Source organism: Maylandia zebra, linkage group LG16 (genome assembly GCF_041146795.1).
Source record: "Maylandia zebra isolate NMK-2024a linkage group LG16, Mzebra_GT3a, whole genome shotgun sequence".
Classification (NCBI taxonomy): domain Eukaryota; kingdom Metazoa; phylum Chordata; class Actinopteri; order Cichliformes; family Cichlidae; genus Maylandia; species Maylandia zebra.
Window position 1 is genome coordinate 15,695,525 of NC_135182.1, and position 17,515 is coordinate 15,713,039.

At 39.8% G+C, this 17,515-nt stretch overlaps 1 protein-coding gene across 2 annotated transcripts; it reads left to right on the plus strand.

Annotated features, from left to right (window-relative positions):
• The first annotated feature begins 7,069 nt into the window (after positions 1–7,069).
• Positions 7,070–14,947, plus strand: lamp1b (lysosomal associated membrane protein 1b). 2 transcript variants are annotated; one of them, XM_076874819.1, is made up of 7 exons: positions 7,070–7,155; positions 7,911–8,008; positions 9,575–9,750; positions 9,841–9,969; positions 10,091–10,157; positions 11,918–12,085; positions 12,167–14,947. In XM_076874819.1, exons 2-7 carry the CDS (start codon positions 7,948–7,950, stop codon positions 12,304–12,306), a joined length of 741 nt encoding a protein of 246 aa, XP_076730934.1. In that variant the 5' UTR covers positions 7,070–7,155; positions 7,911–7,947; the 3' UTR covers positions 12,307–14,947. The 2 variants fall into 2 exon arrangements, with proteins under 2 accessions (XP_076730934.1, XP_004551329.3); XM_004551272.5 differs by lacking the exon at positions 7,070–7,155 and adding an exon at positions 7,543–7,694.
• Positions 14,948–17,515: the final 2,568 nt, after the last annotated feature.

Genomic DNA, 17,515 nt, shown 5'->3' on the forward strand with positions numbered 1-17,515 from the left:
TGTTCAAATGTTTTCCTAAAAGCATGATTTTAGCATGAATGATGGGCTCATATTGTGCCTTTAAACCTTTTAAAACAACTTTTTCTTCTTTAACCAGCAGCTCTGCTTTTTGGGTCAGAGGAAGTCTATCTTAGGCAGTAATGAGGAGATACACTGTATCAGATACACTGATACATGCTGGATGATTTGGACAAGTGGAAACATGTTAAAAGGAAATTAAAACAAAAAAACTCTCAAACTTGTGGCATGGATAGCAGCTAGATTGAGAATGAGTAACTACCAAGAAGCATATGTGGGTTAAGTTTTAGAAGGTAATACATGCAGGCTTTAAGTTATTTAACTTCATGTTCAGAAAAGTGTATGAGTGTTTTATTATACATCATAACACTTTTATCATTCGGTCATCATCCATAAAATTGTTATTTTATTGTTGGGAATATTGTTTGTATCTATGGCAACATTCTCCTCATGTGACATAATTATAGCTAAATTGTATGTAGTTCACACGATTTTAATAAACATTAATCTTGTAATATCAGCTGTATTACAGCTTATCTAAAATATATGAAGTGTTTATGTGCTAAGTTTGATGTAATGATCTATTTTGTGGTGTTCTGCTGTAAATATGTAGATTATGAAAATCATGTAGAACAAATCTACGTAATGTAAAGTTAGACAAATATTCTTCTTACGTAACACTGCACGAACCATTCTATACTCAGACTGTGATGTCCCAGATGTGTCTGCTGTTTAACAGGGGATATGTTTAAGTAGCTCAAAGGTCAAAAGACAGGTTGTGAGTGTGTGGGTAAAGGAAAAGGTTTCAGACATGAGCCCTCTGCATCGCGTCTGTCTCACGTTGCATTATAACACTGATCTGTGACACTGAAGGAAACTACTGTACTAACATGTAGATAGATGAGGCCAGGTTAAGGCACAAGTACGAGACTTGAGTTTCACATTGGTGTGCAGATTGTGCAGGGATGTCTGACTGAGGTTTTGCCTCGGGAACACTGACACTGAGGGACATAAAGAGGGATTTACATTCAGCAAAATACATTTTTCCAGTTCAACTTGATTCTATTTCAGAATTTATGTAGGATTTTTTTTCATAAGACTAATAAAGGGGAAACAACTTCTTTTTTTGGGAAACATGTTTTCTTTATGAATTCAGAACAATTTAGATTTGTTGCGTCATTTCTTTGAAGTTCAAATACTTCCCTTTTTCATTTGTATTTACATTATTTTATTACTCTGTTCATGAAATCCAAACGAGTGTAAAATATATGCTGCTAATACTGCTATTCAGAGTTAAACAGGTTGGTCTTGTAACTGGACGGGTTTTTTTATTTAGTAAAGGAATAGTTGCTGTGTTGCAGGGGATGTTTACAGCTTCCTGGAGTCTTGTCATCAAAGTGAGGCTGTTAAGGTTGCCAGGCAACACTATTACAGCTGGAGTGCTAAACTGTTTTAGAACGAATCACGTCTACATGTGTCTGCACATTATATACATTTTCAAAATAGATAATGATATAGCCTAAAGTGAAGAATCTTAGCTTTTATTTGAAAATATTTGTATCCAAATTGGAGGAAGGGTTTTTGGAATAAAGGCTTTTTAATATATAGCCATCTCTTGTTTAAGGCCTTAATACAAATGCAGGTGTTAAAAAAAATGAAAAATCTGCTTCATGGAAAGGTATCTTTCTTTGTTATGGCTTCATTAATTAAGCAGCAGACTTCATTCCAGTATGGTATTTGAAAGGTAATGCTGTGAGCCTGCAAGACAAGCTGCACTCAAAGGAGCTCTTAATCTATGACGCAGGGTGAAAAACAAAACAAATCTGTCAAAGAGAGGAGGAACATTGAGTGGCCAAATCAAGAAGAATAAAAGAACATACTGGGTCAGCTTGGGGAGATTAAAAAAAGGCCTGGATAGCCATAGAAGAAAGGTGTCTTTGTATGGAGCAGAAAAGCTCCTTCATAACATCCATCCAAAGTGAAGAAGACTCTCCAGGTGGGAGGCCTATACTATACAAGTCTACAATACAGAGAAGCCTTGCAAAAGAACGTGCACAGGGTTCAACGCAAAGTTCAAATGAATAATCAGTCCCAGGCATCTAGTCAAACTAGCTCTGGAACAGTGTTCATTGTTCAATGCATTTTTCTTTTAAGTCATTGTGAGCTCATGAAATCAGGGTTCATAACAATGGCTCTAATCCCTCCAAATGCATTCTTTGTGTGCAGAACATTAAATTGAAGCTCAAAGTTTTCCACTTTAATTTTCTCTTGTGGTGCCATGTGCAGGGGTGTCTCCAGAATTTTTTCATAGAGGTGGCCATATGGGGACCACTAAAAATATTGGGGTGGCACCCCAACAACAGAATGTCCCGTTTTATTGTGCTGTTATCAAATATAGGTCACTCGAAAATTATGATTAAAAAAAGAGAGAAAGTAAAGAATTATATGCCCAATTAATGACCTGGGGATTAACTGGGCAAATTTGGGGGGGGGGGGTGGCCAGTGATCCGCCAGGCCAACCCTAGGTGGCGCCCCTGGTCATGGAGCCAGAATTATGAAAACGGTCATACTCTCTGTCTCCACCTCAAACTGCAGATGGTCACTGACTCTACAGAGGCAAGTTATTTCCTCTTGTTTCAAGTCTTTGTGCTGAGATGTGACTTCCTTTCAGTTCACAGCCTGAATACGCAGACATGAAAAAAACATCCTTTTATCTCATTCCTGGAAAACCGACACATTTCTTACACTGATACATGATTGTTTTAACACAGTCCTTCACAACAGCACTTTTTAGACACACACAACTCTGTGTATCCCCTCCTGCTGTAACAACGCTGTATGAAAAGCAGGTGCAAAAACTGTTGCACAACTACATTCATATGTGAAGTATGATTCCAAAAGTGTACCTGAATGCTGCACTATTTGAATATACACACATATCTACAGTCCACCCCTTCTGGTCGGTCCAGTTTAAAATAAATACCTTTCAGTGGTGAGGGCTAGGAAAAAGGGAGACGCGTGCTTGTGTGTGTTTCCTTACAGCAGGGGTCGGCAACCTTTCTGATGATGTGTGCCATCTAAAATTTCCTCAGAAGTCAGTGTGCCATATGATTACATTAGCAATAAATTTAATAACGCTCTATATTAACAGTTACACACTATATAGAACCACTTTATAGAATTATATTTGTTTGCAGATGTTGGCTGCTATCAGCAAATATTTATCAGCTATTTTGAAACAAAAAAAGACACTTTTTATCCATAACAAGAACTCCATAACAGCAAATGAACTGTACAACAGAAAATGCAAATGCTATTCATGGTCTCCTCACAACAATGATAAGAAAATGTTCTGCAATGTTCTGAAGACAGTTAAACTTGTCAGGTAGTGATGTCCAACAGGTGAAAATGCAAGCTCCATGAACACGCACAGCTGTGGATTCCAGCTGGGTTCGTAGTTCTGCAAACTTTGACCCCCACAGAGTCAAGCTTTCCAGTTCAATCAGCTGCATTTCGATGTCGCATTAACTGGCATCAACTCAGCCAGTTAATGCGAGACAAATCCAGCTGCTCATTTAAGCTTTCTGGTTTGAAAAGAAAACATTGGTCCATATGACAAGGCTCAATGGCCCGAGAATAGGGATTGGGCTCAGGCGCAGAACCAAAACCGGAAGCTGAACGACTTTTAACAGAGTTTTATTTTACAGGAGTCTTGAACAGAGAGGACTGAACAAAAGCTAAATGTAACAGTGAGCAATGACAAGGCTTTGTGAGAAGGGCCTGAGCACAAGCTGAATCTGGTCACAGGAATAGCAGGGGCAGGAACAGGGCAGTTAAAGCTATGCAAACAGGAACACTGAAATAAAAGAGATAATAATCAGAGTTGTCCGTGGAGTAGTGAAGGCATCCAAGATTTCAAAGTTGAGAGGTCTTACATGGTTGCAGGTGGAGATTAGCTGGAGGAGGTGAACTGGATTGGGTGAGTACAGAGTGCGATGTGGGTGCCCAGGGAGGCAGGCAGGTATGGATGGTGGTGGCCAATTACAAGTTGAATCTGGTAGTTGGTGTTGTTAGCTGAGATACCGTCATTAAGAAGCGGCACAACTAATGTGTCTATGCAAGCTAATTTACGATGTGCACCGCTGGCCCGGCCATTTATTTTTTTAATGCACCTTCTCAGATTTATTTCACTGCGGGTCGTGCACAGGGCTGAACTGGGACAAAAAAATCGGCCCGGGCATTTTGACTAGAGACCGGCCCACCAGGTATTAAAGCCATAAAGCCTTTGAATGAAAACAAACGCTGTTGTGACAGTGATGTACAGTCTTGTTGGTATATGTATGATTTCTATACATTTTACCTCAGATAAAAACTTTGGTTGTAAGATTCAGATAATTATTTAATAAAAGCCAGACATTTTAAATGAGAATAAGAAAGTATTTCTTTGTGCCCCTCTTTCCCTGTTAATGCTCTACCTGGCCCCCTGGCAAAACATTGCTAGACCCGCCCCTGCACAGTTACCAGCTGTCAGCTGCATAAAAAAAAGGATCCTGGTGTTATTCGTCTCTCAGAAACAGTTCATAACTTCCCTTCAACTCATTCATGTCACCTAAAAGGTAAACCTGTTTCTCCATCACCTGTTCAGCTCTGATGATTCAGTAAGGACATCTCCTGGTTTCATCTTCATGTTTCCCTCTCACCAGGATATCCAAACCGACATCATGACCAGCAGCTTTTATGGCTGTGGCTCCAACAAACATCAGCTGATACTAGAAAGTAATATTAAATAAATTCTAACAACAGCTGATCAAGTTTAAACGTGCTGCTGTTGTTTAGGGCGGCATCTGCTGGTTTCCTCTTTCTGGCGCCAAGTGGTTGATAAACAAACGAGAGAAAAGCCGATCAGCTGATCATTGATCAGTTTCATGATTGAAGTAGCAGCAGGAGAGAGAGGGTGAGAATGAGAGAAGAAGAGGCAGCTGACAGCGTAAAGACACAGAATAGCAGCTTTGTGTCTTTTTCCATTGTAGCTGAAGTACAGAACAAACTGTGTTTCTTTTCAGCTCAATACGAAACGCGTAATATTTTCTCTGAATACGAGACGATTCCATTTTTTACGGGACGGTTGGCAACTCTACTAACTAACCTTGTAAATAAAATAAAGCTCACTATCAGTAACATCATAGCACTCACCCAGCTGTATAGAAACTCCGTCATGCTAGCTAGTTATTGTAACTGACTGTAAAAAGTCAGCACAACAAAAATAAACTCCACCTAAACTTGGTTTATATCTGACCCAGACAGACTGCAGGTCATAACTTCTTACGTGAAGTTCAATTCACCTGACACTCGGACCGGCAGCCGCCTCGGGTCTCTCCTCCTCCTGCCTCCCCTTTCACTCATCCACCTGCTGGCCTCTGTGGGAGCTCCGCCACAGCAACCACCAAACAACTGAGTTATTTTTACACATCGGCCAGCATCTGGACAATCCACCACCATTCATTGTTTATCCTGTTACAAAAAAAAAATAATTAAAATCGGCCCATAAAAACGAAAAATCACCATCGACCCACCGAGCAAATGCCCGGTATGCCCGATGGCCAGTCCAGCTATGGCCATCGGGCCGTGCCATCAGTTAAGCCTTCATGTGCCAGCTGTGGCACACATCCATTAACTGGGTTATCCATCAAGGATCCAGTTTAGGTCTTTTTTAAAATTTTTATTGCATATTTTACCCCTCTCTTTGAGAAATACAAAATTTAGTATTACTGTTATGCAGATGATACCAATTTATATATTATTGCTACACTTAAAAGTGAACAGCTTTATATATTGTACTGTTCTATCACATTATAAAGAACCTATGACTGTTTTAATGATCTGAACTCGTGGAAAAATAAAATAACAAAACTGTTTCAGTTGTTTTATGAAGTCTGCCCAAGCCCCACAAACATCCTCACAGAGTTCTTTATCTGGAAATATCCAAACTATTAAAAATCTTGGTGTTTTTATGGATAGTTAATTTACTTTTAACTATCAAATCAGAAATGTTGTCAAGGCTTTTACCAACTGAAAACCATTGTTAAATTAAAAACACCTTTATCGCCTGACTACTGCAGTTCCCTGTATACAGGATTACATTGCATCTTGTTTGTAGATTGTTCAAAATGCACCTCGTTCCTTTCTTAACTGGTACAAAGAAAAGACAGCACATCACTGCTGTTTTACCTCAGCTACACTTGCTGCCTAAAAATGTTTTAAGAAGTTGAGCTATTCAGAGATGGACTTGCTGGTATTCTGGATCATAGGCCTGTTGTATAACCCAAGTGCAACTCCTGGGCACAAGCTAATTGCTGGACATTGTCATTCAGGATTTTCTGGTAGAGGGCAGAATTCATGGCTCCATAAATTACAGCAAGTCATCCTGAACGAGCAAAGCAGCCCCTGACTATCATACTGCCACCACCATGTTTGACTGTTGGGGGGGATCTTGTCAGTTTCCAAAATGTTTTCCCAAAAGTCTTTGATCATCAAGATGATTTTTGGCAACTGTGAGAGGAGCCTTTATGCTCTTTTTGGTCAGCGGTGGTTTTAACCATAGATCACTCCCAATGCCATTTTACCCAGGCTTTTTCTTATTGTTGAATCATGAACTCTGACAGTAATTGAGACATGTGAGGCCTGCGGTTCTTAAATTGTTATTCTGAGCTTTTTGTGACCTCCTAGACAAGTCACCAATGTGGTCTTGTAGTAATTTTGGTAGACCAGTCACTCCTGAGAGGGTTCACCACTGTTCCAAGTTTTCTCCATTTGTTGATAACAGGTCTCACACCATGATTCACTGCAGTCCAAAAACTTAAATAGCTTTGTGACCCTTTCCAGACAATAGGTGTCAGGGACTTGTTTCTGAGCTGTTTCTTTATGTTCTTATGTGCATTGCTTTTTGACATCTTTTAACCTACTTCACTTTGTCAAACAGGTTCTGTTTAAGGGATGATTGATTCAGCAGGTCTGGCAGCAATGAGGCTTGCATGAGATCAGTGAAATGGAAGACTGCTTTCCAAAAAAAAAGTCATCAATCACACTTAAATCATGTTTTAACAAAGGTTGGGTGAATTGCTTTCTCATATATGCTGGGTAGGTTTGAATAGCTTCTTTCCCTTAATAAATTAAATTATCATTTAAAACTGCTTTTGTATTTATCTTTCTTTGTCTAATATCAAAATTAGTTTGATGATCTGAAACATGTGTGACAAATAACTACGTAAATAACGAATTAACTTAAAAAAAAACAACCTAGGAATCAGGAAAGGGGCAAATAGTTTTTCACAGCACTGTGTATAAATAAACGAACTTGACTATTTTTTTTAAATGCTTCAGGGTGATGATGTTCTCCTTCTGCACCAAAGTAGAATTTTAAACACGGAATGGTTGCTTTAAATGTATATTTTATTATAGTTACGTTACCTTAAACCAAGAGCTATCTGTTACACAGATGTGAAAAACATGTATCGACCCTTAAGTTAAGTCTTCTGTTCGAGAAATAAACAGGTTGTGTGGGGCTGCATTAGAAAACACGTGACTTTCTGGGTGTTTCTGAACACTCGTGTCACATGATCGTGCCAGTGTTTTTGTTAAGTGTTGAAGGCGAGTGCAGTTAACCGCAGAGCTAGCAGGTAAAGAAGCAAGTTGGAATTACGTAGCCAGAAGCCGTTGAGGGTTTTGTTTTCAAGAGAAGCGCTTTGTCATTGCTCCAGATAAGCTCGCGAGACTTTCGTCTGTTTTCTTGCCGTTGTTGTGACGCTAACATTAGCCGAGCTAGCCCAGCGACTGCTAACATTAGCTAACTCCCTGCGCCCTGTTTGTTGTTGTGCTTCTGTGATTTCGCGCAGACAAGTGCTGAGCCATCCCGAGGGAAACAACAGAAACATGGTGCAAATCTGTCGTGTCCAGTCATGGTTTGTGGGAGTAACGCCACTCCTCATTTTCGGTGAGTATTTTGTTTCGGTTTAGTTCACATTAGCAACAAGATTACAAAATCCGAAGATCTGAAATTAGCAGGACTCCAACGTTTACACCAACGCTGCTAACGCTACACGCTAATGGTTTAAAACTTATTGGTTTAACTAAATAATTAAAGTGTTGCTGTGGTAAAATCAGCGTTTTAAACACTTAAACGAACTTGAGTGGCGCCTTATGCTGCGAAAATAGATGACAACGAATGTGCTGAAGCGTCGTTTGGGTGTTTTCTTCCTTATTACCTGTTCTTTGTCTAGTACCAAGGAAATCTAGGGCACATACATACAGCATTTGTGCCTAAAAAGAAGCTTACACCAAATTAGGTGTAAAGATGAATGATTATGGTTATGGGTGATCAGTTATTGTATGTAAGGGGGTGTTTAGATTTACTATGAGGCTTCACGTTCTGGTTTTACAGTGTTGTCAGTTTTTGAGGTTTTCTTTAGTGGCGATTTTTAAGTTTATATATGTATGTGTGTGTGTGTGTGTGTGTGTGTGTGTGTGTGTGTGTGTGTGTGTGTGTGTGTGTGTGCTAGTAATTACATACACATAAAATTTAAAATGGGTTAGGACACATAAAACGGTCCAGTGCTTAAGTTCTTTTTGAGTTGAATATTTGCTGAATTTGCTGTAGTCCCCCCCCTTGAGGGAGCAGATGAAAGTACCTTCGTCAAGTACTCCATGCCGGCCAAACCAGGAGGTTGGAATTTCCAACTTCGTACTTGTATACAGCGCATTTGAACCCAAACCAGTTGTTTAAGGATGTTCTTGATAGTCATGGTTTACAGTAAATGCAAATAACCTTTCCAAGCTTGGCAGATGAATGAGGAAAAAGCACTGAAAAGGCAAATGATGCACACTGAAGTTAAAATAAAGCCATACACCATAAACAGAAGACACTCTTAAAGTCTCAAAACTTTAATTTATGATAGTTCTTTTTTAAAATCACACGTACTAGTTTAATATTATACTTTAAAAGCCGAATCAACCACTGCATTCATGTTGTTTCAGAGTTTTGCCTGTTGGTTGGATAGAAAAAGAAAATTAATATTCAACATAATCCACACATTAATTTGAGAAGAAAATAACTGAGCTCAAGCCCTTTTTACTTCCCACTCAACTCCTTTTTAATTTTCTGTCTCAGATTTGAAGTTGCTAGAATAATCTTTTGATGTGGGAGGCTACTCTTTTCCTTTTATTATCAGCTCATTGATGGGTCAAATTTCTACCTTTTCATTTGTAAACCATCTGATTCGGTGAGTAATTGGGGAAAACAAAGTAGTCCTAAACATGTAGCCATGTGTTCACACATAGAGGCTTTTTGGAACACTTAGGCTATATGGAACACTTAAAAACAAAAAAGTTGTATTCGATGGCACCAAAATTGATTCAAGTAATGGCACAAGGTGAAAATTGACTGTGGGCCCTTTTTATTTACTGCATACTATTAATATCAATGTTTATCTCATATTTATTTTTATTTTTGGACATTTTGAAGCTTTGTAGTCTTTGACTTGTAAACGATTGTGTTTTGCAGTGACTGTCCTGCACCAGGGCTTTGCTACTGTTGCCCCGCCCACTCCCGCACCACACAAAGAACCCGGAAGACCTGAAAGAGGACACTACAACATCACGAATAACGGCACCATCTGTTTAATGGCATACATGGGCCTCCAGCTCAACATTTCATACAACTCCACCTCCCAGAAAAAGGTGCCGCAATAAAACCCGCACGTAACTGATAGGCGAATGCCGCAGGTTAAAAGTATTTGGACAAATAACATTTCATGATTTTCTTTACAGGTTGTCCAGGATGTGATGAACTTACAACCCAATTTGACAAAGCACTCTGGATCATGTGATTCTGAGATCGTGTCCCTGCAGCTCACAGTGGATGCTGTTAAAACCAACCTCATTTTTGTCTTCACAATGGTGAGTTTCTGTTTTCATCATGTACTTCCTAAAGAAGCCACTAGATGGCAGCTGGAGCTTGAAGTTAACCTGCTCTAATGCAGTGGCGCTCACTTGGCTGTGCTTTTGTTTTTTCCACTAGAACTCCACATCCAACAAGTACCACTTAAGTGAAGTGAACGTGTCAGCGGCCTGGCCGGACATGAAAGGTGAGGCTCCTCGACTTCTTAGGTTGTATCCAGGTAGTCTGTATCTGATTAATGAACATGTGTGCAACCTATTTTGTGACCTACTCTTCAGTGTAGTCCACACACACACACACACACATGTATATGTATAAACTAGGTGTGAGTGGTCATGTGTTGCTCAGGTCCTTGTCTAATCAGTAATATTGTGATGGGATCTGAAGCCGACTAAAACACATTGAAAATGCATTTGCATTGATGTCAGACCAAGCCGCATCATGGTGTAAAGGTGCTTCCAAAATGGACACAGCGTTCATTGCACTTGCTCATTGGTTCGAGGGAAGTGCAGTGGACATAGCAATATAGGCGGGGTTTAAATGGTTCAAATGTCAGTGTGTATTCTGTACCTCTTTTCATCAATACATCAAGGATTTTCTTAGATCTGAGTTATTTGCAGCAAAGCACAACAAAGCATTGCTGTTTTCTTGTATTGCTCACCTACACCAAGCTGCTCAAGTTTTAAAATACACACTGAGTGTGTGTGCTTGGATGGGAATCCATTTCTATGAAAGAGGTTTCTTTCTGTAGCATCACCTTGGATGCATGTGAACTAATTCAGTGAATTCAGACACAGATAACAACTTTTTCCTTGTCTACCAGATACCGGCTGGACACCTTGTTTCTTTTGGTGACGTAGGCAGTTGTCACAGCGGTCAGAGTTCACGTTTGTTTGGTGTTTGTTCAGATTAAACAAATTAGCCGGATTTCTTTGCTCCTGAGCTGCACACCGCACATTTCCCAGTGCAACAACGGAGCACAATTGTGTTTCAATAGCCATTTATAAATATTGTTTTTCACAAGCGCACTGCGTGCTGACAGATGTTATGATATTGGTCATGCAGTTGACAGTAGAATTGTTTTTGATCATCAATCGGTACCACTTGAAGTCTGTCACACTTCAAGTGGATTCAATTGGATTCATTTGTAGTTTAGTTCAGTTTTATCGTAATAGCACCAAATTACAACAGTGGTCACCTCAGTCACCTGCACTGTCAAGGTGCTTTATACTGCAAGATGAAGACCCTACAGTATTCAGGAAGAAACCCCAACAATCAGATGAATCCTTATGAGCAAGCACTTGGCGACAGTGGGAATTAAAAAATGCCTTGTTTCAGACAGATGATGAATTGAAGGGAAGCGCCAAGACATAGTATAAAATAACTAAGAATGATTTTGAAATGTGAGTCACAGAAAGCTACTTTAGCAGAGTCCACAAAAAAAAAATGGAGCTGTAAACTGGCTCTCTTCAGTGAATTTAAAGCAGCTTTCATCGCTCAGATTAGCGAGAATGTTGTTCTGCTGTGGTGTCTCTTAATTCATTGTTTACTGAGGTCACATACATTACAACAGACTACAGGTTGTAGTTTTGTAGTAATTATGGTGAAGTTGGAAAAAAGCAGTATGCAAAATTAAGTCCTTATCTTTGTGTTAAAGTCACAGTGAAACTGAAACTGTAGTGTTTCCGTGCACTGACACATTTGCAGGTCATGCAGAAAATGCGGGCAGGTTTAAGCATTGTGGGCTTACCTCAAACTGTAAGACACACTTTATTGATTTAAATTTCATTTACCAGAAGATAACCGATCAACAAACACACCGAATCTGAACTTTATTAACATGTAGTTCATTTAAATTTCTCTCTCATAATCATTTTTTTCCCTTCTTATATGAATCTGTTTTCGCACTTGATACACTTCTCATGTCCATTCTGTTTTCTGCTTTAGAGCATATTTCAGGCCATAACAGCAGTCTGGACTACCTGCGGGGAACCGTGGGATACTCGTACTACTGCCGTGACGAGCAAACTCTAAACGTGGTCCAGAATTTGTCCATCAACACCTTCCAGTTGCAGGTGCAGCCTTTCGCCGTTAAAGGAGATCAGTTTGGAGCAGGTAAACACTTCCGCCTAGTAGAGTGTGATCAAAACACATCATCTCCTTGTCCTTTCTCACGTGTCCTTTTCTGTCTATCAGCTGAGGAATGCCAGCTGGATGAAGATGACATGTTGATCCCCATTGTAGTCGGAGCAGCTTTAGCGGGGCTCGTTGCCATCGTGCTCTTGGCCTACCTCATTGGGAGGAAGAGGAGCCATGCTGGCTACCAGAGCATCTGAGGTCACTCCTTACTCACATGTTGTCAGAGGCCTGAACGCGGCCCTACCCTACCTGAAAATTAACCACTGTCTTTCGAGACTTGAAGCTCGCCCCTCTTCCCCTCCATGTTTCTCTCCCTGCCTCTGTGTGTCTGTGCTGTTCTTTGCCCTCATAAGTAACACTAATTATTATCACCTTGTTGAGGTTCATATGTGCTTTCTGAACTGACCCGCTCTTTCTTAAAAAAGGGAATTATTTAGAAGATTGTAATGAAATGAGGCCAACTTCTCACTGGTACTATGTAAAGGAGGGAATGCATGTTTGCAGAGGATCAATTATAGTCCTCGAGTTGCTATTTATGATTTCTATGAAAGGAATTTTGAGGGATTTGGGGATTTAGAAACTGGGGTTTGTCTGTTATGGAATGACCATTTTTATTGGTCCAGCATAAAATGAGGTTTGCTGTTACAAAGGGAATATTTCTGCCAGTTATACTTAAACTACGTCCGACAGTTGAGAACTGAACTGATTATTTACCTGCAAGCTGTATGCACGTTTGAAAGAACATATTTAGAAACACAATAACCTAATCCTAAAAAGGATGTGTGAGGAGTCCTCTTGTAGCTCTAAGATGCATTTTAGAATTAACTTTCTTTTTTTAAGCAGGGTTAGTGTTTCAAAGCTTTTCACTCCCTCTTTCGGACACACAGCATGTTTTCTGTTGTGAGTCAGTTTTAGTTTCATTCAGCTTGTGGAAATGGACAGACTGGCCAGACTCGTACTCCCACTGTAAACTACCTGTGTATTATTTTTACATTGGATGAGTTGGTCACTTCATGTGTTGCGGCCGTTAAGGCACAGGTAGCCTTTGCAGTATTTTCCTGAATGGCAACTGTCACCACTCACAATACCGCGACATAAGCGCTGATATTGAAAGAGAAAACGTCAAAACCGAAAGCAAGGATTTTCCTGAAAGTTTTTCGCACGAGGTCACCACTTTTAAATCTCGTCGCAATGTGCAACGACAACAAAATGGCGGCAGGGCCCAATGGTTGTGATATCGTTTCCGGCACGCACCGCTGTTCAAAAGGGGGAGCATTAAAACACTGACCTTTGTTACCTTCAGTACCTTCTCCTCTTGCTTCCGTTCTTAATCAACATGCAGTCTTTGGCTATAGCTTTGCACTGACCAGCCACAGCATCAAAACCACTGGCAGCTGAAGTGAACCGTGATGTTTATTTAATTTCAGTGCAGTATTCTGCTGGGAAGGGTTGGGCACTACAAGTCACGTGGAAGTCTCTGTAGCTTGAGTTAAAGGCAACTGGATTTCTTTTGCAGTGACTTTGAAGCTTCTTCCTTTCTAAAAGCTGGTGGAGAGTCATAGTTGACTTCTGATCAAGTACTAAAAAAGGAACCCTTAGAGCTAAAAAAGAAAATCCAGCTGCCTTCAACTGAAGTCAAGACAGTTTGTGTCGATGTTACTTTAATCTGCAGCATAAACCTTACTGGAAATTCAGCACAAACCAGGATAGCATCTGCATCTCCCTGCAGAACAATTCACCAGACTACACTCTAGAAACATTTCACGAATGGCTTGAGGAACATGACAAAGTGCCAAAGGTGTTGACCTGGCCCTCAAGCTCCCCAAAGCCCAAACAGATGTGCCAGAAATGCACATCTGTTACCATGTCAGTGTCCCAGCAGTCAATAGTAAATGATCTGATACTTATATAGTTCTTTGCTACTGAATTTGAGCTCTCAAAGTGCTTCCTACTACAAACCTCATTCAGCCATTCACACACATTCATAGGAGTGCTTTTTTTTCTATGACAAAGCACTTTTTAATCTAACCTAACACACACTCCCAGTCTGAGAAACTCAGGGTCCAGCATCTGGCCTGAGGATTGCCCAGAGATTGAATCAGCGATCTCCCGCTTAACAGATGACCTACTCAGCGTCAGTGCCACTGACTCTATTTTGGTGGCGCAAGGGGGACGTGCCATGTTAGATATCTGGTTTTAAAGTTGTGGCTGACTAGTGTATATTTACTGTGTAGATAAAGAAACAGTTGACACAAAAGCAACAAAAAAAGTTTATTTCCCACAAGGCTGATAGTCACTCCTATGAATTCTGTCGTTACAACACAACCAAAACAGGATCTAACAGCATTGTTGGTTTAAATGAAGCCCAAAGCCTAAACATCTCTGTAGGAACTTAACAAAATTCCTACAGAGATGGTTTTGTTTTGCTTGGGATGTTGGTTCCTGAAAGAAAAGCAGTTTAACTGCAGTCCTGAGAAACAGCCCCGTGTCATTATTAAAAAGGCCAAAGTGCTCTGGTCAGTGTTCATCAGTGCCTTCCCAGCTGTAACATGGATGGGATTCAAGTAATGCTAATATCACACAGGAACTCGCTCACTCACCCACACTGTGCTGCCATAACTGAGACATGTTTGTGTCTCCCGTAGCCTTCGTGTACTGTTACTACCATAAATATGCATTGTTCGATATAGTAGGAAAAAGCACAGATAATTTGTGTTTTTGTGTTTGTTTTTTTTCTCCCTCCCTCATGTTAATACTCATGTAGTTATTTAATAAAGTTTTATTAGATTCGTCTGAACATTTTTTTTTAAGGAGAGGTCAATAAAAGTGATGAATGAGGCCATCTGACTCTTTGTTTTGCCTTCATGCTGTTTGTTAGCAGACAAACCTGTTCCCTGTTGGGTTTTTATTTGTTTGGGCTCCTTAGAAGCGGATGTTCATTATTTGACAAGGAAGGTATTGAATACCATCAAAGACTAAATTCCAATATCATTTTTTTAGAGAATACAAACATATTCACTGTGTTTTAACCACAGTTTTGACATTTGAATAAAGTTAAAAGAACAAAGCAAATAGCCAAGTTCATACCTGCGAGTAAAGAGTGGGAGGTTAAGGGAAGTTAAATGAACATGGTGTTTGACTGTCAAAGCAGTCCCCGAGCAACAGGGAGCCTGTTACAACGCACGTGTTGACTAAATAATGTAAATGTCACTTGGAAACAGCAAATTTGCATCAGTCCATGCAGAGACTGGATCTGCAGGGTGTGGTCATGGAGGATACAACACATCCTATAAGGCAAAAAAATGACTGAAAAAGGGATACAAAACCAGGTTATGTGATGCAATGGGAACATGAGGAAATGTAAAACAGTTACAAAGAGGTACTTTTACAACCCTGTGTCCAGTAAAGGTGGGTGTGCCATAATGGTGTAAAATCCACCAGTGTCACGTTTGATGTCTTTCTAATATTTTTGATAAATTATGGTGTTCAGATCATTTGCACATCATTTGCGTTTGGTTTTTATTTACATAGCGCCCCAACTTGTTTGGAAACTTTTTTTTTTTTTTATAGCAGAGCCACCTTCTCACAGTCTTATCCATAGCTGTTGGGGATTTGGGTTTACTAACATCAGCTATTCTATAGTTTGCATTTTAATTTCAAAAGTTGTTTATCTGTATTATCTACATTCATTTTGCATTTGAATATTTACTTATTGTACTTTATGATAGTTTACAGACTATTATGGCTAGGGCTGTTCATATAATGATATATATCGGATGACGATATAAAAACGTCTATCATTTCATTTTACGTTATCGTTTGTTTCGTGGTGTCGCAAAATAAACTGTTTACGGCAATATTTTTTCATCGTTTTGATGGTCACTGTAGTGTCTATATTAATTTCTTAAAGTTCTCTCTTTCCCTTATATTTAATAGAACCACACTACAGATGGACAAGCGCCTGTTTGTTTGCGTTGTGGTTAGCAACAACGACGGTAACAGTATCGCGTGTCCGCTTGTTTATGTTCCACATAAACCTTTCACAATAAAGCTCAAGATCCTGTTGAGACCTTTCAAAATAAACTGAATCACGTGAAAGAGCAGATTATTTACGGATGAGAATTTAAAAAAGAGCCGCCAGGTGCTAAAAAATAAACCTTAGACTCAAACGTTAGAACAGGCTTTTCCCCGCAGCACGCCGTGTAATAAATACTCACAAAGAAAACGGCGGCCTTTACAACTTATGTCTAAAAATGTATAGTTTCATGCATCGGTTAAAACACTGGACTCCAGCTACATGACGCGCAGCTGGAAACACTTCCCGAAAGACGAGCTGTCCGACATTCACAGAATTTACAGAAAATGTTACATTTCTGTGATTTATATCGTTAGTGACGATAGAATTCTTATATCGGGATATGAGATTTTGGTCATATCGCACAGCCCTAATTATGGCCTAGAAAAAGGGTCAGTGTATGCCTCTGCAGATTTCAGATCTTCTATCGCATTTAGTAAAAGATTGCAGATCACAGTTTCCAGTTATAGTAACTGATTATCTATTTATAACAGAAACAAAGCACTGTGAGCTAAAATGAACAACATTATCTGTATCACTGAGGTAATTTGTCCAACACAGCATTTGTAGACTTGCACTCACTGACCACTTAATTAGATAAACTCATTCAACTGCTCGTTAATGGAAATATCTAATCAGCGAATTGTGTGGCAGCAACTGTCATTCAGGCATGCAGACATGGTCGAGATGACCTGCCAAAGTTCAAACTGAGCATCAGAATGGGGAAGGACGGTGATAAGAACAACTCTGAATGTGTTATAGTGCCTTGGTAGAATGCCCAGGCTGCTTCAAGCTGGCAGGAAGGCAGCAGTAATGCAAATAACAGAAGAGAAGTATCCCTTAACACGCACCAAGATCACACCAAGTGCCACTCCTGCCAGCTAAAAAAAAGGCAACAGGTTATAATTACATGTGGTCACTGGAGCTGAACATTAGAAGACTGGAAAAATGTTTCCTGTTTCTGCTGTGACATTCAGATGGTAGGATCAGAGTTCACACTAAACAACAAGAAAACATTTATCCATCCTCAGTGGTTCAATGGCTGTGGTGGAACACGAGATTCACAAATCCGACAGTCGCTGCTGAAAAATCTGCAGCAACTGTTTTGTGCTATCATTCAATATGGACCAAAATCTTTCCATGACTTTTATGAATCTGTACCATGAAATCCCACTCATTGCAACGTGTACTTACTAAAGTGGCTGGTGAGCATATAACTTTAATAGCTTTGTAGACTATGCCTGAATTCATGACTGACACACACAAATAATACTGATGCTACCATTTAGCAGAAGCATTCAGCAAAGTGAGGAAGCAGATGGGGTAAGTTA